Source organism: Ornithodoros turicata, chromosome 1 (genome assembly GCF_037126465.1).
Source record: "Ornithodoros turicata isolate Travis chromosome 1, ASM3712646v1, whole genome shotgun sequence".
In the NCBI taxonomy this organism is placed as follows: Eukaryota; Metazoa; Arthropoda; class Arachnida; order Ixodida; family Argasidae; genus Ornithodoros; species Ornithodoros turicata.
The window spans coordinates 22,931,605-22,955,284 of NC_088201.1; the positions used below are offsets into that span (position 1 = coordinate 22,931,605).

At 44.8% G+C, this 23,680-nt stretch overlaps 1 protein-coding gene across 14 annotated transcripts in view; it reads left to right on the top strand.

Annotated features, from left to right (window-relative positions):
- LOC135377647 (dual specificity calcium/calmodulin-dependent 3',5'-cyclic nucleotide phosphodiesterase 1A-like) overlaps positions 1–7,211 on the top strand; it is a 250,537-nt gene extending 243,326 nt beyond the window's left edge. For all 14 annotated transcript variants that reach the window (XM_064610224.1, XM_064610229.1, XM_064610225.1 and 11 more), the window contains one exon: positions 362–7,211. In XM_064610224.1, the coding sequence (XP_064466294.1) occupies positions 362–453 (92 nt within the window). In that variant the 3' untranslated portion in view covers positions 454–7,211. The remainder of the gene's footprint in view (positions 1–361) is intronic.
- Positions 7,212–23,680: the final 16,469 nt, after the last annotated feature.

Here is a 23,680-nt window from a genome sequence, read left to right on the forward strand (position 1 = left end):
TCATCATTGGCAGTGTATTTAAAGTCTCGGAGGATTATGGCTCACACTTCTCTATAGGGTTCTTTAGCCCATAATCTCCAATGCCCAACGATGAGGTCTGTGTCCAGTAGGAGATGCGTCTGTTCCAATTAGCGGCGGCTCTCAACATGAAGCTTTCGCTTCATACAACGTTCAATGAATCGCTGGATTTTTCACGTTTCGACATTCTTTAAAAGTAGTACTTTCAACATTCAGTTCTACATTTAGTACGTTTTTTCTTTTCTTTAAGTCATATACATTTAGAACAAGCATTGGGCTGAGTTAAACTATTTTCGCCACAAGAGAATTCCTCTAGAAACAAGTCCTCTTTGTTCGTTATTAGATGCCGAAGCCAGGAAGAAGGTTGCAGGTGAGAAAGACAACACAGAAACATCTGCAGGCCTTACGAAACGCCAAGCGCCGTCAACGAGTTAAATTCATGCATTCGGCTGCAGCGGCCTCCTGAGCCCCTTCCGCTATCCAGTGTGCATTTTGGGCCCCCTTCCAGTGAAAAGAAGCATCCTCAAAAACCCTCGAATTGTTGTATATGTGGTGTATGTTCTTAGCTGGATGTACAGGAGTTCAGGTCGGTTCGTACGTAACCGCCCGGTCACTGTTCACAACAATGTGCCTGACGCAGCGTTTTCAAGCTGAGATAGGTGTGAGATATGTTTGTGAGAAACCCAGTGATCACGCGTTTAAAGAAGCATGGAAGGCACCGCAAATTTTTTATATTTTTTTTATTTACTGCGTGATATGAACACACTTCCTTTACGGACTGTCACGCAAAATATTTCCTTTGGGAAGCGCCCATTTCCCGAGAAAATCAGAATTGATAAGAATGCGAGCAGCCGCGGCGATCTCTCTTAGCTCCTTCTGGCGTGTTGTGACGTCAGATCAATCGAGCATTTTTATTGGCTGCCAAGACTCGCTACACTTCAAACGCAGAATGGGCGGCGCCAAATACAACCAAAGAAAAAAAAGAAGAAGAAGACGCGCGCCCCACTATAAGGGTGGTTGGCGTGACGTCGCAGACTGGCAACCAAGAGAGGGAGCTTTTCTGACCCGTGAGATTGCAAGCTCTCTTGCGCACCAGGATTGCGCGGTGCACTCGTACTCTTAGTGCGAATAGGTGTCCCAGAGCTTGTAGTCCTGATTCCTCGTCCTCCTGACATTTTTTTTCCTTGGAGCCCTTCCATGCTCCTTTAACAGGGATGGTTCAGCGGAGTTATACACGAAGATCATATCAAGCTTGTGAATTCGTTACGAACACGATACACACAGAACTTATTGTAACATGAAAGGCTGATTTAATACGTGTTGCTGATTGCGGTGTTTTATTGAGAGAAGATACGTGGAACAGTGGCTCATGCGTGGCTTCACCATCCGTTATGATTTTTGCTGGTCTTCCTGCGCATTTTACATGGCAAACACAGCTGCACCCTTCTTGATGTATGATCATATGCAACTCTAGCCTACAGGGATTTCTGTTCAGCCACGAAACGCGTGACGGCACATGCACGGACATTTTGGAAAGAAATTTTTAAAACGCCGCCGCTTTGTAACGATGCGATGGGGACACCGCGTATACAACTTCTTTGTGCGCTGCACAAATAAATATTTTCCTACGAAATGTATAGAGCTTAGACACCTCCCATGGTGTACATCTGTTAACTTTATAGATATCGCGTTTAAGGTGACGCTGTCCACCGTGATAGAAAAGCTGCACCGGGTATATCAAAGTGGCTGCGGTCAGCCCCGCTCGTCATAAATATTAATATCTTCCCAGCAATGTGCTAATACCCGTGCAGAAATATCACCTGGACCAATTTTCGAGGGAGTAGTATTCGAAGCCGTTGGGAGCGCAAGTGGGCGGCTACTGCGTAAAAAAAATAAAAATCAGAAAACCTTGTTGTTCTACTGAGTCAAGAAAGCGCACCTGTTAGTAACGCCACTCTCGCTACAGCACATTTGCGTCTTACTCTTTAAGTCCTACAGTTGTGTACTCCGCCAGAAATTACGAGAGCTCGTGTGGTCAGAATACTACATTTTCTCTTAGTGTAGGCAGTCACGTTTCAAAATGGGAAGTCATACAAGTGACAAACTTTATGCCAAATCCAAGTAAACAAAGTCGAGAGGCATAAACAGATCCAATTATTTGGCGTTCGACCACCCCGAATGTGACGTTTGATACAGGTTACCGCCACGAGTGGAAATCGATGCATCTAAAAAGGAAAAACAAGCGTACATCGGCACTGGATGGTGTTATTTCTGCTCGTTTTTGTTTGTTTGTTTTACTTTTACTTCTTCTTTTTATCGAGGAAGTCACATGCTGCGTACCGAACCAGTGCTGCTGTGGCACGCGTGTAGATACTACTAAGTGAGTCATTCATTTCATTGCAGGGGAGTTTCGACGATCTTGTATTAGCGTGCTTACACAGAACTCCGTTCTGTAGGACATATTATAAAAAAAAAAAAAGAAAAACGAAGCGTATCAGTAAGCATTACTGAAGGTAAGAGAGTCTGGAAGTCTCTCTGGAGCCTGGACGTCCATTTAGAGGGCCACTGTATTAGCTTTCCGCCTCCAATTCCCGCACCTTACTTAGCAAGTCGGCACAAAGCTCGCACTTGTTACTTGATTTGATTTGTTATTTGTTGAGAACGAGAGGTGCAATGTCGCCTTCATTTGACACCTGTGCAAACTGCTACCGTTCTGACACAATTTGCACAGGGGTAATTTCGAGGGGCAACATCCTACACATTGGCTGTCCCCGAGTGTTTTATGCACCAAGGTTCTGTTTTAAGAGTGTACACTCTTAAAGCAGAAGCTCATAACCTGCCAAGAGCCAAACATCATTCAGGGTTCTGAGGAGGAGTAGGAAGTATCGGTTTATTTACAAACATTGGAGCTGCTGGGTGACACCCATCAGATCAGGGTTCTGAGTCGGCCTGAGCAAGTTAACGACAGCTATACTTACGTGTCTTTAGCTCTCGCCACTATCGTAAATGAAAACAACCGCGTCATTTGATGAGGACGCGAGGTTTTACACGAACTGCGCAAGTTAATACGTGGCCTCGCACTGAAACTTCCCTACATAGTGAAGGCTAGGCTAATATACAGCACGCCTTCTTGAGATTAATGTTATTGTGAAACTGTATAGAAAAACTACCACCTTCAAAGGTTACCTTGTTATCTTTGCATTGCGAAAACACTGTGTTTGATACAACACGTGCAGTTGATACTGTTTTCCCCTTCTCTAAAGTGAAATTCCGAGTTGTTGAATGGCTGAGAAACATTCCACGCCACATAGTGTGCCAAAATCAAAGACGCTTTGGCAAAACGGGTTATATCAACGGAAGCTGCAGAAGCAGTAAACCTAAAGTTGTTCTGACATACGTAAGAACAAATTGTTGCTATATTGCAGATTTTATGGAGCGCGTGCCGCATGCTTTTTTGGGTGACGCTTACCAACGAGTGAGAAGTCGAGTGAAATGTTCCGTTAACCTAAAATTCTGAGCTGAAAATCGTGCAAAGCACAGGCGAGAAAAACGGGGGCGCTTGATACGTTCTCAAGCGTGAAGCGCTTCAATGCACTGTATCTGGACGTTTGTAGTGTGAAGATCGGACGGTGGAAAAAATCTAGCGACCTGGTTGGACAAGGAAGCCTCGACTGTCCAGATATCAGCGGCTCACCTATAAGACTGCACTTGTGCACTTTCGTTTTGTTTCTCTGTCTATTTGTATAAAACGTACGACTTCGTCGAGATCTTATTTCCCACGATAGGAAACACCCCTGAAAACTTCAAAGGCTGTGTATTCCCACATGCGTTGGGCTAGTACATAAACGTATCCACAGAGTCCCTTTTTAGAACAGCAGCTTCGAAGGGTGTTTTCATTGCGAGGATTTGGCATGAATGTTTGTAGGCACAGGTGAGCCATATGTGCAGTAGTATATGTGTTTCTGCGAGACAGTTGGACATTTGCCAGGAGCGTCACAGTTTGGAAACGAAATATTCGAGCTCAGTTGATGAATACGCAACACGGCGATTCCCTTAAGATGCACTCAAAAATATGTCTACACGTAATAGTGCAAAACTTCTGTCGCATATTCATCGAGGTCATGTCATCCCATAAAAACATTGCGTGAACACCGGAAATGACGAGTATATAAACTAATCGTATATCTTCTCAGTTATAGCCGTGCTGAAAGAACACTCGCTCGCGAGAAGGCTCCAGGTATTTTTCTATTTTTGGCAGATGCTTTGAGAGATTTGGGGAAACGTCCCTCTCTCAAATGCCGGTGCATCATAATCTTGGGATTCTGACAAAAATCAGTGCATTTGTGCGAGTGAATCATTAGTGAATCGTTTTCAACCAAGCGGTTCGCGAACGGTTTCGTGGAAGGCCAGTGAGAAGGGGGACCGACTCAGAATGGAATCCTGTCACTGAGCAGCGGCAAAACCGTTCGCGAACCGTTTGAGTGAGAACGATTCACTAAAACTCCCTATTAGCGCATTTTAGTGAATTATTTTCACTCAAACAGTTCACGAACGGTTTGGCGGATGACCAATGATAAGGGGAAGTGGCTCGGAACGTAATCACCTGATTGGGTCGTGGCAAAACCGTTCGCGAACCGTTCGAGTGAAAACGATTCAATAAAACTCCCTAGTAACTTGTGTGCAGAAACGGTTTCCTAAAGGAACTTTAGACGAGATGACTCTCCCGATCCAAGGTGTATCAACTATAGAGCGATCGACGCAACCGTTCGCAAAAGTCTGTGGGCCTTGGAACAGATTATTGAGTACATAGTGCAAATACAGTCACCAGAGCGCCCAAGCGGGTGCTCACGTAGTCCACCCTACTATAAGACCAGTGTATGGAATTAGTATTGAGCTGGTTATCTTACAATGTCCATAACGCGCCTGAGCTCGGGATACCTATTGCGAAGGGCAGCTATTGCTTTCTGGTTGTTGTTAAAGCGATTCGCAGAGGGTAATACTTGACTTGAAAACGCGGAAAACGGCCCTCCGTTCGTCGTACCAAAGTAGCTGTCGGGTAATGCGCGTGTGAGATAGGAGCTAAAACTCTCTGCGTACGTCAGGAAGAGCTAGATGTGGTCATTTTCATAACATATACCTGCCGACCAAATATTGAGCAAGCAAATATTCAATGTGGACGCGCGTATTTTTCGTCTGTTTACAAAAACGCTTCGTTTGCCCCAATGGACCTCTTTCCTAATTGCTGTTGTGCGTACACACGGCGTCTACGTCTTTGAAGGCGCAGAGGAACGTTCTGTGCCCACTCAACAGATGGCGCAGCTGATTCACGCGGTGGCGCGATACACATATCTCCGAATACGATGCAGAAGCTGACGAGAAAGAGAAACGTCGAGAGTAGCCACTGCAGCCCCATGGCCAGATTTGTGATCGAGGAAGGGGTTTGTTTTAGGCGCGCGCAAAGAGCAGTTCGCTGAAGAGCCACGAAGCTGTGAAACGATTAGGACAGAGGTCCATTGTTCCTTAAGTTTTCGTTGTCAGGTGCGAGGTACGTTGTCAGGAAATGCACCCTAGCTTTTATTATTGGCGTGACTCGAACAGTTCGCTCCAAATTCTGTCAACTATCGTATCAAATACACCAGAAACAGAAATGTTGTGACCATAAAACTTCAGGAAACAGACAGAGACTCACAGATATACGTACGAGCATGCAGTAGCCACACAGTAAACACGATGTTGATGATACCATATCACTGCAGTGATAAGAAGCGATTACTAGCTGACACTGTCTGCAGAAAATCGTGGATACGGTTCTCGGCTGCGTATTACTTCCGCCACCTACCCGTCCAGAACCACTGATCGCTTAGACCAAGTGCTCAACTGGACCACAAAGTCCTTGGTCGAAATGGGCAGTCGGTCTGATTGAGTAGCGAGTTGTAATCTGCGTCCTCCTCCAGAAGCGTTCATTTCGACCAGCTATGGCAGCTAATCGCTTCGATAACTATACATATATGATCTGTATCGTTGTAGACAGGAGGTGATGATGATGATGATTCGGGTTTTAGTGACGCATCAGCTACTAAGGCCATAATGCGCCAAATACCACTGAAGGCTAGCTAGTTAAAAGTGCATGTTCAGGACTAAAACGTAGACAGGAGGTGTTTGAGCGTGTCAAAGCGAGTGGTCAAAGTAAGCAGTTGGTCGAGATGAACGCTTCGCGAAGGAGTATGTGGATTATGCAGCCCGTTCCTCGTTTCGACCAAGGAATTTCAAGTCCAATGGGGTACCTGGTTTGAATGAGAGAGGGTCTGAATGAGCACATGGTCGAAATAACACCGCACTGGGTTTTCACTTCCATGATAATATATTACGTCATAACAATGCGTACAACGCTTAGTCTAGTCACCAGTGCATACCAAAGTGCGCGCAACACGCATCATTCCTCAAAGAAACGAGCGTGGTGGGTTTCAAGTAAACGAATTGTATGTTTACATATCGGGATAGGCCAATTTGGCGGTACCAGTTTTTGTCCTCATTCTGACCACACACTGACCACATGTGACTAATTTCACCACGTTTCACTTGTCAGTGGGAACGCTCATGGTAGCGCTGCACATATGCAGTATGTGTTCATCTACAGGCACGCGCCATGACGTGACGGCCCACGTGTGAACCAACGCAAATATTTTATAAACTACTACTACTACACTACTGCAAAATGGTGGCAGGATGCAATTAATTTTTGTTAAGTCACTCGTTCTTGTGTGAATACTTCTTGTCTGAGTAACATTGCAAGACGTTGGTCAAAGTCCTGTACAGATAAAAGTTACGTTTGCCATGCGAAGAACACATGTCAGTGAATTTTGTACATAGCTTTCAATGTGTGATAACCAAGAAGCATGCACGATTGTTGAGAGCAGTGTTCCTATAGTTTGAAGGAATGTGTAAAGGTGTTTCCTTGCCAACCAGATGCCTCCTCTTTGTCCAAGTTTACGTAAATTACAACATTTGTCTTTTCCGTGCATTTTGGTTGATGCTGCGTCATACGAACTCTTCTTTTGTCCCCCCGCTTTTCTGACGTTCCCACGTTCAAATCTCTACCATACGGATGCGCTAGTATAAATAGTTCGACTGGGGAACGCTTGTTCACACATGTAACTTAATTTCATGAAATAAAAATATTTAATGGTGACCTCCATGAATTGTTTTCCTCTTGTCGGCCTTGCACTTTTTTCTCTCTCTCAACAGTTTAATTATTCTCCGCTTCATAGTGAAGGAGTCAACTTATCTCTGCTAACCATCCCTAAGTTGTGAGCATCTGCTGTTCTCTTTCATTTTTTAGCTGACAAAAAATCTTATTTGACCGTGTTAAGGCCAGTCGCACAAGCACCTGCAGCAAATATACACGCACAGTTCGCGTGTTAACAACCTCATCTAGTCTAAGGAAGGCTTCATCGCTAAGCGACGTGACGTAGAAAGTCCGCCACTCAGCCACGCTTCCGCCATACCGCCATAAGAAATCCAAATGCCTGCAATCTTATACATGTGGCTATTCTCACATTCACGATCGCAAAAAAGCATGTGTATCGTACTGATTTCTACAAAATTCAGCTTATTGCACCGTTCAGGCCGGAGTTCGGATGGATATGAGCTGAACTGGATATCCCATGCTGAGTGACCTGGATTAACCTGAGAGTGGCTTCTCTTTGTTAGCACCTGCTGCATTAGGCTACCAACGTCCTTCCGTTGTAGCTTCTGCCCAGGAGTAATCAGGCCAGTTGTACGTCCGAAGCTTCCAGACACGTTGTTAATTCCATCAACATAAATAAAAAGAAAATGAGCTCGCGCTTCAGCTATAACTTCATCTTCGTCAGACCAGTGTGCAGAATCTAAGTTATAACACCTTTCGGACTGGGTACCAAAGGAACTACTCGTAAGTTTTTATGTCACTGCCAGCAGATTTTCAACGTCTTGGGTGTCCCTTGACTATATCAGAACGTCATCACCAGCGGGCACATAAAAAGGCACCGGAACAGTGCCTCCACATGGGACATACTTCTTACCATCATACCTCTTTCGCGAGAGGTTGGCCCCCTCTTCTCCAACCGCCACCATGTTCGTCTTCATTGTAGTTCAAGCAGCGTACGTTATCCAATGGCCGTATGACTATGTGGTGTACATGCGGGATCAAATGGACATGCGGGATCAAATGGACCTGCGTCACATAGGTCTTGTAGTTGCAATGCAGCAAGTCTCTTCGCTCGTGGTGCACATGTTTCCCTGGCCATGGGGTTCTCGAAGTCGTCTGGTTTTTATCTGCCATGTCCTGTGCTTCTGCAGCTGCCTGCTAAAGATGAACCATATCTTCAGTCCAGCTGCCATAATTCAAGGCATCGCGATTGGGACCACCGCGGCTGTGTTTGATCTGAAGCACTCTGCAGTGCAGGCGTCTTTTTATCAGGTACATGCTTTAACTTCCCTGTGCAAGCCACGTGTGTGAACTGCCTATTTTGTGCGTAACAGAAGAAATCATTGCGTTTAAATCTGCCAGTAATGAACTTGGATACTCCATACGCCGAGCCCAGTAACTCCAATAAATAAATTATATGTATGTGTCGAGAATTCTCGAGAGTTCTCACGGGCAGGTCTCATTCTTTTCAAGCCAACTGTAGCTATGCTGTCCTGGGCGTTAGCCAGCGTCATGGTGGACATCAAGCACATAGGCCCAAAAACAGTCTACATCATGGCTTGCTATTGTTTTCTTTGTGGAGCTACCGGGTCCTCCTCCTTGCTCCGTGACGACGACTTCATCTAGCACCAACCAGCAGTGATGGCCAGTAGTTAACTACATGTAGTTAAACTACTAGTTAAACTACCTGATTGTAGTTAAAAAGTAGTTATCAACTACTTGCAGAAATGTAGTGGCAACTACTAGTTAAACTACTATTTTAAGTAGTTAACTACAGTAGTTAGGTTACTGAAGGCGCCAACTACTGCTGATTTTGCCGCAAGCTTTACGGCACGATTGTGCTTCCAACTTTTACCTTGAGCTACTTGTTTGATGAGAACGGAGGTGCAGAGCAATTGTGTCGTGCATGTGTACTAAATCTTCACTTTTAATGCTTGTCTAGTGAAGCCTCATTTGCTGTGAAATAATTCTGCAACTTAGTCTATCGCGTAGGAACAGAGAGAATCCCGCCGCAAGCTTTGTATTTGACGATCGTAGCAACGGCTTGAGCCAAAGTTTATTAGTGCTTGTGATTCATATTTAGGTGTCCAAGAACACTACAAGGGATTGGTGTTGGTGGACAACGTTAAGTAGTTATAGATGTAGTTAAACTACATTGCAGTAGTTAAAAAAGTAGTTTTAACTACTCCCCTGAAAAGTAGTTGAACTACTAGTTAAACTACTCAATCACAAAGTAGTTAGTAGTTATAGTTAAACTACTGTAGAAGTAGTTAGTGGCCATCACTGCCAACCAGTGTGGGGAAGGGTGGAGGCGTTGACGCGGTGCCTTCTTGCCCACCTAGAGGATTGCAATTTGTTTCTAGTATTCGTTAGCCGGACATGCATAGAAACTGCGTTTGCTGTTGCGCTAGCAGCATATCCTATGCTTGCGCGGCAAGCATGTTCAAGCATTACGCCATCTATGGGCATGCTGCTTGTGCTACGGACGGTAAGCCAGAGAACTATATGTATCTGCTAGACAATAGTTTTAAGGCAAAAAAGAAAGAAAGAGGCAACACTTTCATTCGGCGAAAGTGAGTGAGGTGTTTGGTTTCACTGCGACAGACAATACTCTAACGCATTGCAAGAGGTAGTTTCGTAAAAGCTAGAATGATTAACCTCACCTGTGAGGGCCGAAGTACGTTATTATCCAGAAAGGCGAGCAGTGGTTTCAGGACAATGTTGCGCTTGACCATAGGCAAAGATACATTTCGTACTTCTAGGTCTACAACGACAGGAACGTGAACGTGGTCGATGCTCCAACTCATCACAGTGACGGTGGCTTTGTGAAACAGAACGAAACATCCAGTATTGTTACCTGAACCAGTGCTTACTCATTTCGACCGTGTTACTTATCCAACAGGCCTTCCATGTTGGTGTGATCTTATTCACACGAATCCTGGCCGATTCTCCCAGATATTGGCGATTTATCCAGCTGATAGGTTGCGCTACGGCACTTGTAGGAGTGGTCACCGTCGGCGACGCCAGGAAGGACTGGAAGGTGTGCTGCGGAAACCTGCTGCTAGCTCTTAGAGCAAGCCAGAGCGGTGCGAGATTACTCAGGTCACCACACGCGATCATCGGAAGTCTGGTAGCATCAGGAGTGATAGCGCTATCAGTACAAGATGGTGAACATCAATTTCTGGTAGCCGTCACCTGAACAGCGAACTTGCTTTATGTTGCAGTGCGTTGCTTGATAATACTGATGGCGATGGAGTGTTGTTCTCGGTCGAAACGTCAGAAGCAGTGGGCATGTCACAGATGATGACTCTGCTATAAATTGATAGTGAAGAATGTTTGATTTAAGAGGCCATACCAGTCGGGGAGCAACTCCGATTTACGATTTTGCCAATTCTAGATGGCGCCACGCTCGCCGTGCCTTGTCACGCCGTTCGCCTCCGACTCCAAAATAATCCCCATTGTGCATGGTTGAGGTCGCGAGTTTAAGGCAGAACGCTCTCCTGCGCTGTTTGTCGAGAGGTAAAGTGTCGGACTTTGATACAAAAGGTCCGCAGTTCGATTCGAGACATTCACGTCTTTTTGCTTGTCTCCTATTGCTATATGAGTACTTTGTTATTTTTATTTTGTGGTTATATATTTATGCTACAGTTGTTGTTTTCACAAGTCTCTGGCGTCCGTACTGACTGATTATGGAATTTTAGGTGCTCTTCGTATTGTTGTACTAGTGCATACTTACTGTATGCCGACGTACAAGTGCGATCGGATAGTGCGGATGGTAATATGGGCAATACACACACAAATAGTACCATAAACGAATGTTGCCAACACTGAGCCTGAGCATTAGTCGATTGCCAATTATAAAAATCAGGAAATGGCCACGGAAAGGTTACTTCATATGCAATCAAAGCTTGCCCGAGATGCCGGTATCTCGGAGGCTCTCAACTGGATGTACCAGCGGCAGTAAATTAGGCTATAAACATCGCCTGTACACAGCGCTTACATTGCTAGTCCGGAAAATCTAGTGCTCGAAACAGTATTCTTTTTTTTTTCTGCACTCGCTTACACGCAATTTACCTTGATAATACCTCTACTATTCATGCAAAAATGACATTTTGGTATGTATATTTCTGGTAAGTAAGTATTATCAAATATCTGAATTCATTTTCAAGGTGTTGGTGCAAAATAGTTTCAAAATTTCCGTCGCAAAATAGACTGCTTATTATTACCCGGAAACTTCAGTAACATATTTGAAAGACTCCTTTCACCCCTGTTTTCCCTTCTTTTTCTTTTACATTACACCAGTCCAGAAAAATGATGTCAGTCGACAATCCCCAGTGACAGGGGACTTCCTTTCGTTTTGGCTTTGTGTGCTAGTTTGCCAAACCGTACAAAGGAGGTGAAGGGTGATAAAGGCTTCGGATCGACACACAAGAAAGCAACCAAGGAAGATACGGAAAGGTCGAGCGGCGAGCCCTGGAAGCGGGACTCCGGGAGTCGCGATATTCCTAACAGAGACTGGTCTTTTTTTTTTTTGTGGACGCCACGAAAAACATTCGACGAAAATTAAAAGGACAGAGTAAAAAAATAATAACAATGGTCACCTGACAACATAAGAGGTTCTTGTTTAAGTGTAGGAAAAAGTGCGCTTCGACCTCCTTATCATGAGTAGTATAATTAGAAGTCCTATAGCCAAGAGTTTTTTCTAATCCAATTCCAATCCAAGTCTAATCCAATTCCAATCCAATTCTAAGCCAAAATCCACTGCTAAGCCAACACAATCCAGTTCTAAGCCAACACAAGCCAATTCCAAAGCCATCTGATTGGCCGCCATTAGCTCCGCCCACTTCACGTTGATTGGCTCACGCCAGGCCTACTGATCGTTGATTGGTTAACCGTGGCTTCGCTCCGCCCACTTCACTTTGATTGACCCATGCTAATTGGCCGCTACCGATTGGCCCTCACTGGCCCGTTCTAAGCCCACTGACACCAGATGGCGCAACTCTTCACCAGCTCTGCCTACTTCATGCTGATTGGTCCATTCTAAGCCTACCGACTTCTAAGCCGAACCACGCTAAGCCTACTGAACAGTGGTTGGCTAGCCTGTCGCTCCTAAACCACAATGCAGCAGCTTCAGACAAGACACACGACAATTGTTGATTTCAACCTTTATTTGGTACAACAGCCTCCTGGTTCAGCTACATCAGAGAGATCCCGGTCATCTCTTGCGCTCATTGGTCACTCAGCTCCCTCGATAGACACCAACTGCTATCGGTTCATTTAACTACAAGTGGTTGTGCTCATTAGCCCATCTGACTACAAGCCTCTCATTGGTCACTTATGTCTAGAGCTTCCTAACAGGCTCCAACTGCACTTCCACTCATCGCTAGACCCAACTGCTACTCCCTCTAATATCTAGATGAAATAATATAAGTTTAACTGTGGGATATTGGAACTTTTACCATAAGATAGATTTAGCCTGGGGCTGGTAGGCTCCAACTGCTCCATGCCTCCATCCGGCTGCTCACTGGTTCACAATGAAACTTTTTCACATGCTCTGCCCTACACATACAAGAGATGGCGCCGCTTGTGATTACCCTCTTTGCAAAGATGGACAGATGCCATTGCATTGGTGACTCATTTCTATCCAACTGGTTCATACTTCTAGAGAGCCAGCGTTAGAAGGCTGAACAGCTTACATGCCGCCGCCTCCCGCTGTTCACATAGCCACAGATGCTAATGGGAAATAAAAAAACGTGTTTAGGGTACACATCTCAAAACACGCTCTACACAAGTAAAGTTGGCTTCCCCTGGTTGCATGCGTGCGTTAGGTGAAGCCCACCCCATCTGGCTGCTCGCTGGTTCACAATGAAACTTTTTCACATGCTCTGCCCTACACATACAAGCGATGGCGCCGCTTGTGATTACGCTCTTTGCAAAGATGGACAGATGCCATTGCATTGGTGACTCATTTCTATCCAACTGGTTCATACTTCTAGAGAGCCAGCGTTAGAAGGCTGAACAGCTTACATGCCGCCGCCTCCCGCTGTTCACATAGCCACAGTTGCTAATGGGAAATAAAAAAACGTGTTTAGGGTACACATCTCAAAACACACTCTACACGAGTAAAGTTGGCTTCACCTGGTTGCACGCGTGCGTTAGGTCAAGCCCACCCCTGAGAACAAGCTTAGGATCGTTTAGGATGTGTGTGTGCTTTGCAGTTCAACCTAAAAATTGTTTCAATCAAGCAGAATGGCAAATGATGCAATGGAGCGCGTTCATTCTTCAGAACAAATTTTGTGACAGAACCACAAAGTCAACGTGTATTAAACAAAGTGCAAAAAAACTCATCGTGATGCTAATCAGGGAAGCCAGCACGTGTTCGAAATAAGCAGGAAGAAGCACATGATCGAGAAAACATCGATAGTTGATGCTGTGCAGAGAAGCAACAGAGAGAAAAACAACTTGAATGATCAATAAACCCTATAGAGCTTGGGTCCGTTTTTGTTTTAGGCAGCGCGCATTCAACACACGAAATTAAATAAATCGAGCAGAATGACAATAGCATAGTGGCGCTATGTGGTGAAGCTCAAGACGCACTGACGCTCCAACGCTTATTAAACAATGCTATGCACGCACGTACTGAAGCTTTAAAAAAGAAGACTCAACCCAAGCTGAGTATGAAGAAACACAATTTCACATTGCTCCCCTCAGAATATTCTGTTCAAACATAGCCAGCGGACGCGACACAGCTCGTACGCAGAGCACAACTGGAAGCGCCCTTAGAAATTCAGGGCACAACGTCGCACTATGAACTTCATGAATGTCTTCTATGAAGTTCATCTCGGGGGAAAAAAGCGCTCACCTTCGCAGACGGGCACATAGATTCACGAGCACCATGCAGCAATATCTGAAACATGCGGCGCGTGGACAGCTCACGCGACTTTAACCAGCTGGTGTTTAGGCATATTGCAGTTTTAGACTTCAACATAAGATATTAATTAAATCAAGCACAAAACACAGTGATGCTATGTCGTGACTGACGCTCCAATGCTTATTAAACAAATTGCTTGGTGCTATGCACGCATGTACTCAACTCAAGCCGAGTATGAAGAAACAATTTCAGATTGCTCTCTCCCCGAACATCCCGTGCAGTCGCACCTCCGCGTTCCTTCTCTATACTGGAAGCACCAATATTAAGACCGTCGCACTATGAACAAGTCCATCACATCAAAAAAAAAAAAAATATTGGCTTACCTCATCACACCCGTATGACGCACGTAGATTCTTGTCGCGCGACGCGCTACAGCAGGGTAGGGAAACACGGGCGCGTGGACAGCTCACACGATTTAAGCCTGACCGCGCACACCTCACAACATGCTCCGACACACCAAAATGTCGGGCACCTTCCAGGCACCCACATGTCGACCACTTACCGTGCCAGCCGCACGGAAAACTTGATAGCCGAAACACAGGTACGTAACACACCACTCCGGTTGGGACCAACTCTTTTATATCAATGCTCGCCCGTTTCCGCAAGGTTGCAAGTCCGAGAAATTGGGTCACCTTGAAGATGTCTTTGAGCCATCTGTTTTATATCAAAAACGCACTTCCACCCGTCATGACCAAACTGAGTACTCTGCGGCGGACCCTAGCGGGAAAAAAATGTTGCGTCAAGGTGATGTAAATAGGCTTTCTCCGAGAAACTGGGTCACCTCGTAAATCATGTTTTCCGAGGCCGCGCGTATTAAAACCAAAAGTAAGCAGTGATCACACCACGCTATGGGAAGAAAAAAAATCCCTATAAGCCCACGTCACCACTTGCTCATTGCCGAAACAAGCACCAAGAACAAAGGGTTCGCTTATGCAGTTTCAAAGAAGTTCCAAATGTCCTTCGCGCGCGCATCACGGGCCGTTCCTGCGTGATTGTGTAAACAAAATCGCACCACCCTCCAAGGGCGCATTTGAGTTCCGTCCGTCGGTCGACTCTGGGTCAAGCGCACAACGAGGAAGATGAGGAAAGTTCTCATTTTCAGTTCATTCGGTGTGCGTAGAAACTGAGAAGTCGTCTGTTTTCGAGAAGCTGGATAAACCCAGTGATGGGAGCATTGTTCCGGAGAACGAAAAGCTGGACGCAAGGTCGACACGAGGAGGCGAACTCCTGATGGAAAGCGATAAACGCGTTTTAAGCGATTCACAGATGAAGAGTTGCAAGAAATGCGTGAATTACTGGATCTGAAACTAGAGAAGAGACTCATGGATGGATCGCCGAAATCATCTTTACTCACACGAAGTGATGCATCCCACCGAGACCAGCGAAAGACGCGCGTCTCATATGTAATAATCAGTAAAATAAAAGTATTTCCTGTTTTTAGAGGGGAAAATTCTGTGTTGTGTGATGGGGAGAAGCTATATAGATAGGTGATAGGGACGGGTGGAAGTGCGTTTTTTATATAAACAAGATGGCTCGAACACATCTTCAAGGTGACCCAATTTCTCGGACTTGCAACCTTGTGGAAACGGGCGAGCATTGATATAAAAGAGATGGTCCCAACCGGAGTTGTGTGTTACCCGCCTGTGTTTCGGATATCAAGTTTTCCGTGCGGCTGGCATGGTAAGTGGCCGACATGTGGGTGCCTGGAAGGTGCGCGACATTTTGCTGTGTCGGCGCATGTTGTGAGGTGTGAGCGGGCAGGCTGAAATCGTGTGAGCTGTCCACGCGCCCGTGTTTCCCTACCCTGCTGTAGCGCGTCGCGCGACAAGAATCTACATGCGTCATACCGGTGTGATGAGGTAAGCCAATTTTTTTTTTTTTTTGATGAGATGGACTTGTTCATAGTGCGACGGTCTTAATATTGGTGCTTCCAGTATAGAGAAGGAACGCGGAGGTGCGACTTCACGGGATGTTCGGGGAGAGAGCAATCTGAAATTGTGTTTCTTCATACTCAGCTTGAGTTGAGTACATGCGTGCATAGCACCAAGCAATTTGTTTAATAAGCATTGGAGCGTCAGTTACGACATAGCATCACTGTGCTTTGTGCTTGATTTAATTAATATCTTATGTTGAAGTCTAAAACTGCAATATGCCTAAACACCAGCTGGTTAAAGTCGCGTGAGCTGTCCACGCGCCGCATGTTTCAGATATTGCTGCATGGTGCTCATGAATCTATGTGTCCGTCTGCGAAGGTGAGCGCTTTTTTCCCCGAGATAGAAGACATTCATGAAGTTCATAGTGCGACGTTGTGCCCTGAATTTCTAAGGGCGCTTACAGTTGTGCTCTGCGTACGAGCTGTGTCGCGTGCACTGGCTATGTTTGAACAGAATATTCTGAGGGGAGCAATGTGAAATTGTGTTTCTTCATACCCAGCTTGGGTTGAGTCTTCTTTTTTTAAGCTTCAGTACGAGCGTGCATAGCATTGTTTAATAAGCGTTGGAGCGTCAGTGCGTCTTGAGCTTCACCACATAGCGCCACTATGCTATTGTCATTCTGCTCGATTTATTTAATTTCGTGTGTTGAATGCGCGCTGTCTAAAATAAAAACGGACCCAAGCTCTATAGGGTTTATTGATCATTCAAGTTGTTTTTCTCTCAAACCAGCTTCTCTGCACAGCATCAACTATCGATGTTTTCTCGATCATGTGCTTCTTCCTGCTTATTTCGAACGTGTGCTGGCTTCCCTGATTACTATCACGATAAGTTTTTTTGCACTTTGTTTAATACACGTTGACTTTGTGGTTCTGTCACAAAATTCGTTCTCAAGAATGAACGCGCTCCATTGCATCATTTGCCATTCTGCTTGATTGAAACAATTTTTAGGTTGAACTGCAAAGCACACACACATCCTCAACGATCCTAAGCTTGTTCTCAGGGGTGGGCTTGACCTAACGCACGCGTGCAACCAGGTGAAGCCAACTTTACTCGTGTAGAGTGCGTTTTTTTATTTCCCATTAGCAACTGTGGCTATGTGAACAGCGGGAGGCGGCGGCATGTAAGCTGTTCAGCCTTCTAACGCTGGCTCTCTAGAAGTATGAACCAGTTGGATAGAAATGAGTCACCAATGCAATGGCATCTGTCCATCTTTGCAAAGAGGGTAATCACAAGCGGCGCCATCTCTTGTATGTGTAGGGCAGAGCATGTGAAAAAGTTTCATTGTGAACCAGTGAGAAGCCGGATGGAGGCATGGAGCAGTTGGAGCCCACCAGCCCCAGGATAAATCTATCTTATGGTAAAAGTTCCAATATCCCACAGTTAAACTTATATTATTTCATCTAGATATTAGAGGGAGTAGCAGTTGGGTCTTGCGATGAGTGGAAGTGCAGTTGGAGCCTGTTAGGGAGCTCTAGACATAAGTGACCAATGAGAGGCTTGTAGTCAGGTGGGCTAATGAGCACAACCACTTGTAGTTAAATGAACCGATAGAAGTTGGTGTCTGTCGAGGGAGCTGAGTGACCAATGAGCGCAAGAGATGACCGGGATCTCTCTGATGTAGCTGAACCAGGAGGCTGTTGTACCAAATAAAGGTTGAAATCAACAATTGTCATGTGTCTTGTCTGAAGCTGCTGCATTGTGGTTTAGGAGCGACAGGCTAGCCAACCACTGTTCAGTAGGCTTAGCGTGGTTTGGCTTAGAAGTCAGTAGGCTTAGAATGGACCAATCAGCATGAAGTAGGCAGAGCTGGTGAAGAGTTGCGCCATCTGGTGTCAGTGGGCTTAGAACGGGCTAGTGAGGGCCAATCGGTAGCGGCCAATTAGAGCATTTAGAAAGTCTGGTAGAGTGATCAGTAGGCTTAGCGTGGACTGGCTTAGAAGTCAGTAGGCTTAGATTGGACCAATCGTAAGCCCAAGAAGTAAGACCAAGCCCGTAAGAGTTGCGCCACGAGGTAAGTAGCATGGACCAATCAGGGCCAGCCACAGCAGAACCAAGCCGTGCCCTATGACGCAGCTGGACCAATAGCATAATTTCTATTAAAGGGACCGAAAAGTGAAAAATAACCCCCATATTTTTTACCACTGTCGTGCACAACATCGTTGTTTGGTAAGACACAGAAAGCATTACTTCTCAATTCGGCATATTTTTTACGTATAAATATTTTGAAGATTGCCGGAACATGGACGGTGCTGCCAGCGAACAGCGAAAAAGAGCAACTTGGGTTTCAGGTCCAGGGCTCCCAGGATTGGTCAACCCTTACCACGTGTGAGCTAATTTTGTAGAGAACGAAGCTGGCGCACATTATCTTACAGCTAAACACTATTTTAAAAATGACGCTCACTTCCATAGCTTTTACGTTAATAAAGCATTCAGCTACTTCGCCGCTACGAGCTACGATCCGCCGCGCCATCTGCAAGGTCGTCTGTGTTATCGCGTTTATTGTTTACGTCGTGGGCGGTCGTGTTGGTCGCGCGAAGAGAAGTGAATGACATGTTCGTGGTTGTTGTGTCAACTATTCGAGAGTCCTACATATGAGTGGTGTGGTTTTGGTGTTCGGGGATGCAAAAATCATGTTCGTTCACCATCGACGGCAGGCGTTTCTACCACAAGATTCAACAGGAGAGTGCGCGAAAACGAATGTGGTTCAAAGCACTCGGTAATTAGATGTAGCAGTCGTGTGGTATGTGCTGAGCTCATTTTGCTGCCGATGACTACGAAGATGCCGTAGAAGGCGAACTGCGAAGACGTCCGAAGCACACTGATGCTCAGTACCCAGTGATTTTGCTTCACCGAGGTGACGAGTTCAACACAACGTCTTAGGTATGTACAGGCGTCACACACGTATAAGTTATAATATAGCGACGACGTATTCCATTTAACTTATGTTATCCTTCTTGTCCCGTACTCAACTTTGTCAACATCAACAAATTTAATTTTAGGGGCCTTCCAGTGTTGAAGTGGCGCAAGACTGCTTCGTATGTGTGATCCAGGCACTCAAGTTGACATGACAGAAATAACTGAAAGCAGGTATGCAAAGTCCACAGATGGAAGCACTAGATTTGTTACGTGTTGCAGACTTTGTGACTTTTTTTTTTTTAGTCTTTGGACAGGTGCAGAACATTAGTATGACGTCAACAAGAGGAGAAGAAACCGATGAGAACTACTAGCATGTTTGAAGGGTACGAGAATAGTTCCTGTTGAGATAGAGTTATGACTTTATGACTAAGGAACACTAATTAATTTTCTAGAGATGCATCCTCTACACTTGAATACCCAGTGCAACAGCAAACGTTCATTGTGTTTGAAGCCGCAACTACTGGAATTGTTCAATGTGTGTCAGAGCTGCAGTGAGCCATGCAAGGTTACCACATCATATTGGTCCCAAAATTTGCAGAGTTCCCCTATCTCGGACGCAGCTGTCATTTCTCTTTATTGCTCTTCCGATCCTACCTTCTCAGAAATGAATATGGTTCACCATACACTGCATGGGCATTGCCTTTCTCTGCTCATGCTTTCGGTTTCTTATTCTGTTGAATAAATCGTCACTTGAGTTTGCAGCCATTATGCTGTCTACTGTGTTTGCCCCTCATCTATATTGATGTGCTCTAACGGTATAGCACATCAACATCCCAACAACCTTCCAAACAACCTTGCCTAGTCCTACTTTTGGGTGGAAACTACACGATGTGGTAACATCCACATATATAAAGTTTTAGTCGACGGAGATTTGCTGTTTTTGTACAACCTTCATTGTACATTTCTCTTGTCTCACTTAGCATGCCTGAAGAAATGTTCTGATCTTCATCAAGATGACAGGTGATTGTTTGATCTGCAGCATCATTTTTCCTGTAATCTTTTCACCAATAGAGAATACAAAAGTGAACAAATGGTAAAATATAACTAGCTTGTTAAATTCAAAAGGGAAAGACAAAACTGTTTATACTTCTCTTGTTTATTTTGTTGTAGGTTTTACAGCTGTACGTTCAAGTACGTCAAAACATCACAGGGCAGGAAGTCCTACTCTATATCCTAAATCCCTGGACAATAAAAAAGAAAGATATAGTTTGAATTGGGACAAAACGTTGCTTCTGCTCTTATATTATATTTCAATTAAATGTTACGATGCATTTGTAGTGTACGCTGAAGCCAGTTTCAATTTGCAGGGCTGTCAAAAGTACTTTACAAAAGTACATCTCAATTACAGTAACAGCCCTGCTGGAAATAAAGGGCATGATCTCAATGAATTCTCCCGCAGTTCCAATGAGATTCAATGTGAAATCAGACGACCAATTTATTCAATGTGCATAAGAGGAGTATTTCTCATTAAGGGAATTGGGAGTTTTGCAGGGAAGCGGCCTTCGCGACAACGTGTTCCACCATGTTGTGTGGCGAAGGCTGCGCACAGGGAATAAAGAACCAATTCAAGGAATTGGTCTAATGAGTATCAATGAGAAATGCTGACTTCCAATTGATTTAATGAGATACTCCACCAATACAAGGAATGCGAAGCCAATTGAATGAATTGGCCCAATGTAAACGAATGACACACGATCATTCCCAACTGAAGGAATGAGATGCTACCTTTTCGGCGCCGTAGCACGTTTCCCCATCCGCGCTCCAAAATAGTTCGCGTGATTTTAAATGTTTTTGAATATTTCCTCAAAGGTACAGGAGCCGTGGTATAACCTACTGTTGCGCCTCCCACTTGAAGCTATTGTGTTGCAATTCATGCAATATTGCACTGCACAGAAGTGGAAGCGTCCGCCAGTCGCCAGCGGAATAGTCAGTCTCTCATGAATCGTCGAAGTGTGAGGATGGCGGTCGCGCATCTGCATCAATTCGCCCTTTATCTTTATGATTTTTGCCGTTTTAAGGTACATAGTTGACGTGTAAGGCGTTCCTGCTCTTTGTATGCCTGTACCCCTGCAGGTATTATGAGCTGTGACGGAAAGATAGCAAGATGAAGTGGAGTGTTTTAGTGACTGTTACCAACCGCGCTGTGTAAAACGGTTCGTAATATGCTTTTTTGCCTTCTGACATTATAGCGACGTCATTTGAAATTGTATTTGAAATATTATATGAAGTGTATCTGAAATGCTATTTCGTGCAGGTTGAGCCTGTACAAGGCGGCAGGCAAGGGAGTCTTTGTCACGGTGTGACTATCACGACGTCGTGGGAACGCAGTCTCGCCTAAGTTGGATATGCGTTAATTTTCGCTCAAGAACGGCAGGCTAGACCGTAAATCGTGAGGCGGCAGGTGTACAAGACAGTGAAGAACATGGTCGTCGAAAAACTCAGTGATTGAAGAAAATTTCCCCCCTGCGTTGTGCGCTGTTCGTTGTTTGGACGTTGCGAGAACGAGCCTCCATGGATTACGGTAGTGTGTGTTGGTGATGAACATAGGTACGCCTTCAAAGACGCGTAAGTGCTGAATTGAGTATTTGTTCGTGCTATTTATTGTTTCGTGTGGTTTCTCAGTTCCATGAATACTCACACATGTGCAAGTCATTTGAAATAACTTTTCGTTTTTGTGTCTTGCTATTTGTCATAGTTTCACACCTACTGTATTGTTATGTGAACAATAAATTTTCACGAAGAAACCACACCGAGTGTATTTCTTTTTGCAGCCACAACTTCTTTCATACTTCAACGTAACTTTCATTAGGAGCAACGGTTTTGAATGTTACTACTCATTAAAAAAGTGCATTGGCAGGGAGAATATCAGGGTGACTTCAGTGGGAAATTCCATAATGCAGCATGTTGGCTCAATGGGACGCAAGACTGACCTCGAATGAATTTGTATGGGTGCTATTCAATGTGTCTCGAATTGGGCCCCATTGACTTCTACAGAGGATTTTCATTGAGACCAATTAAAACACCAGTTGTGTCCAATATAATATTTGTTCCAAATCATCTATTGGGAATTGGAATTTCAGTTGATTTTTTAATGGTGTTTGTCTGAAAGACGTCCAATCGAATTCAATGAGTTTTTCGGAAAATCTTCAATGGGACCATTTCTAGCAGGGAGAGAACTTATGCAATAAATTATTTAGCCATTTTGGAGTACTATGCACACCAATGGTGCATTGTTAACTTTGAACCCAGATCAAGGGTTAATAATAGTTGAAGTCAGCCCTCAAGTCCTTCTTTACAACTGTTAGTTGGCGACGTGATAATGAATCAGTTACAAATACTCCGTTTAGAAAAGCAGAGTTAATGAAGTGTTAAATCCCAATCTTGGTTCAATTATTAGTTGACATTTGGAAACGTGGTCACTAAGAAGTATACTAAAAGGTTATGAACACAATTCAGCTGAATGACACTGATGAAAATTGTCTTACTTACTCCTCACATATACAAGTGAGACATGAGTATAACCTACAAATACATCTATGCCCACAGGTTACTTAACCCTCCAGGTACAAACTAGTAATTATAGTATGCTGTGACAGCAAAGAAAAAGCAATGAGAAAAACTTGCAGCAAACAAGAAATGAAAATGTGCTGACAACATTTCTACAGGTCAGCGCACTGATGGGAAAGCATCCCTAATAGCATGCATGACGCAGATCGAGATTTTCTATTGTATTTTCACGGAGCACCCCATATCCTTGTGAATCACCAACGGGTGGTAAAACTGAAATTCCTGCAGAAATAAGGGTTTTCCGTCCAGTGTGCCTTTCAAGTAGCGCGTAAAGACCACATGGCGCTGCCGTGTACGTTGCCATGCTCTTCGGTTTCTCGGATGTATGTAAAAGACACTGGCAGTACTTTGGTGTCAAGGCACAGTATTTCGAAATATTCGTTAGTTCTGATGCAATCGTCTGTCTGCTTTTCACACGCATTCTCTACCTCTCGGCAGCAAAAACCGTAGTATCCACCGTAGTATCCGTCGGTTTGCATGTCACACATGAACACCTGCACGACGAAAAAAACAGCGCTTGTTTCGGCTTACATAAGTGCTTCTCCCTGATACATGGAAATTTCACAAAGCAGTCCATGTTCACGGCACGGTGAGCTACTCCTGAGGACGAATGTGACTCCGATTAATCTATGGACGAGGAATCTTCTGCTGCGAAGAACACACTTTCCACCACGCTAACGCACGAACAACAGTTCTGTGTGAGTGACAGTTCTCGAATGCGGAATTCCAGCGCACTTATTCCAAGAGGCTCGACATTCTCGACGTAGAAAGCGGTCACAAATGCCCACTGCCATTTTCGTTTTCGCCGGATTAGCGCCCGGAAGTGCGCGTATTACATGCGTCCTCGACAGATGGCGCGGGGTCATGCCATTGTTGACAGACTGCTCGGTTTCCTACTAGGTCCCCGGACATGCGATTATGGAAAATTCAATTGCAGAAAAACTACAGCGATTTCAGCGGAGTTCTTTGACATTTGAGCTTTTGAAGGTTCAAGCTTTTCGCTGATCATAAAGTTTCGATAGGTTTATATTCACTTTTCGGTCCCTTTAAATGTGTAGGGAACCTTCTTTGGCGACGTCAGAGCATGCGCGTTGTGAACCAATGAGCAGCAGGGTGGAGGCATGCGGT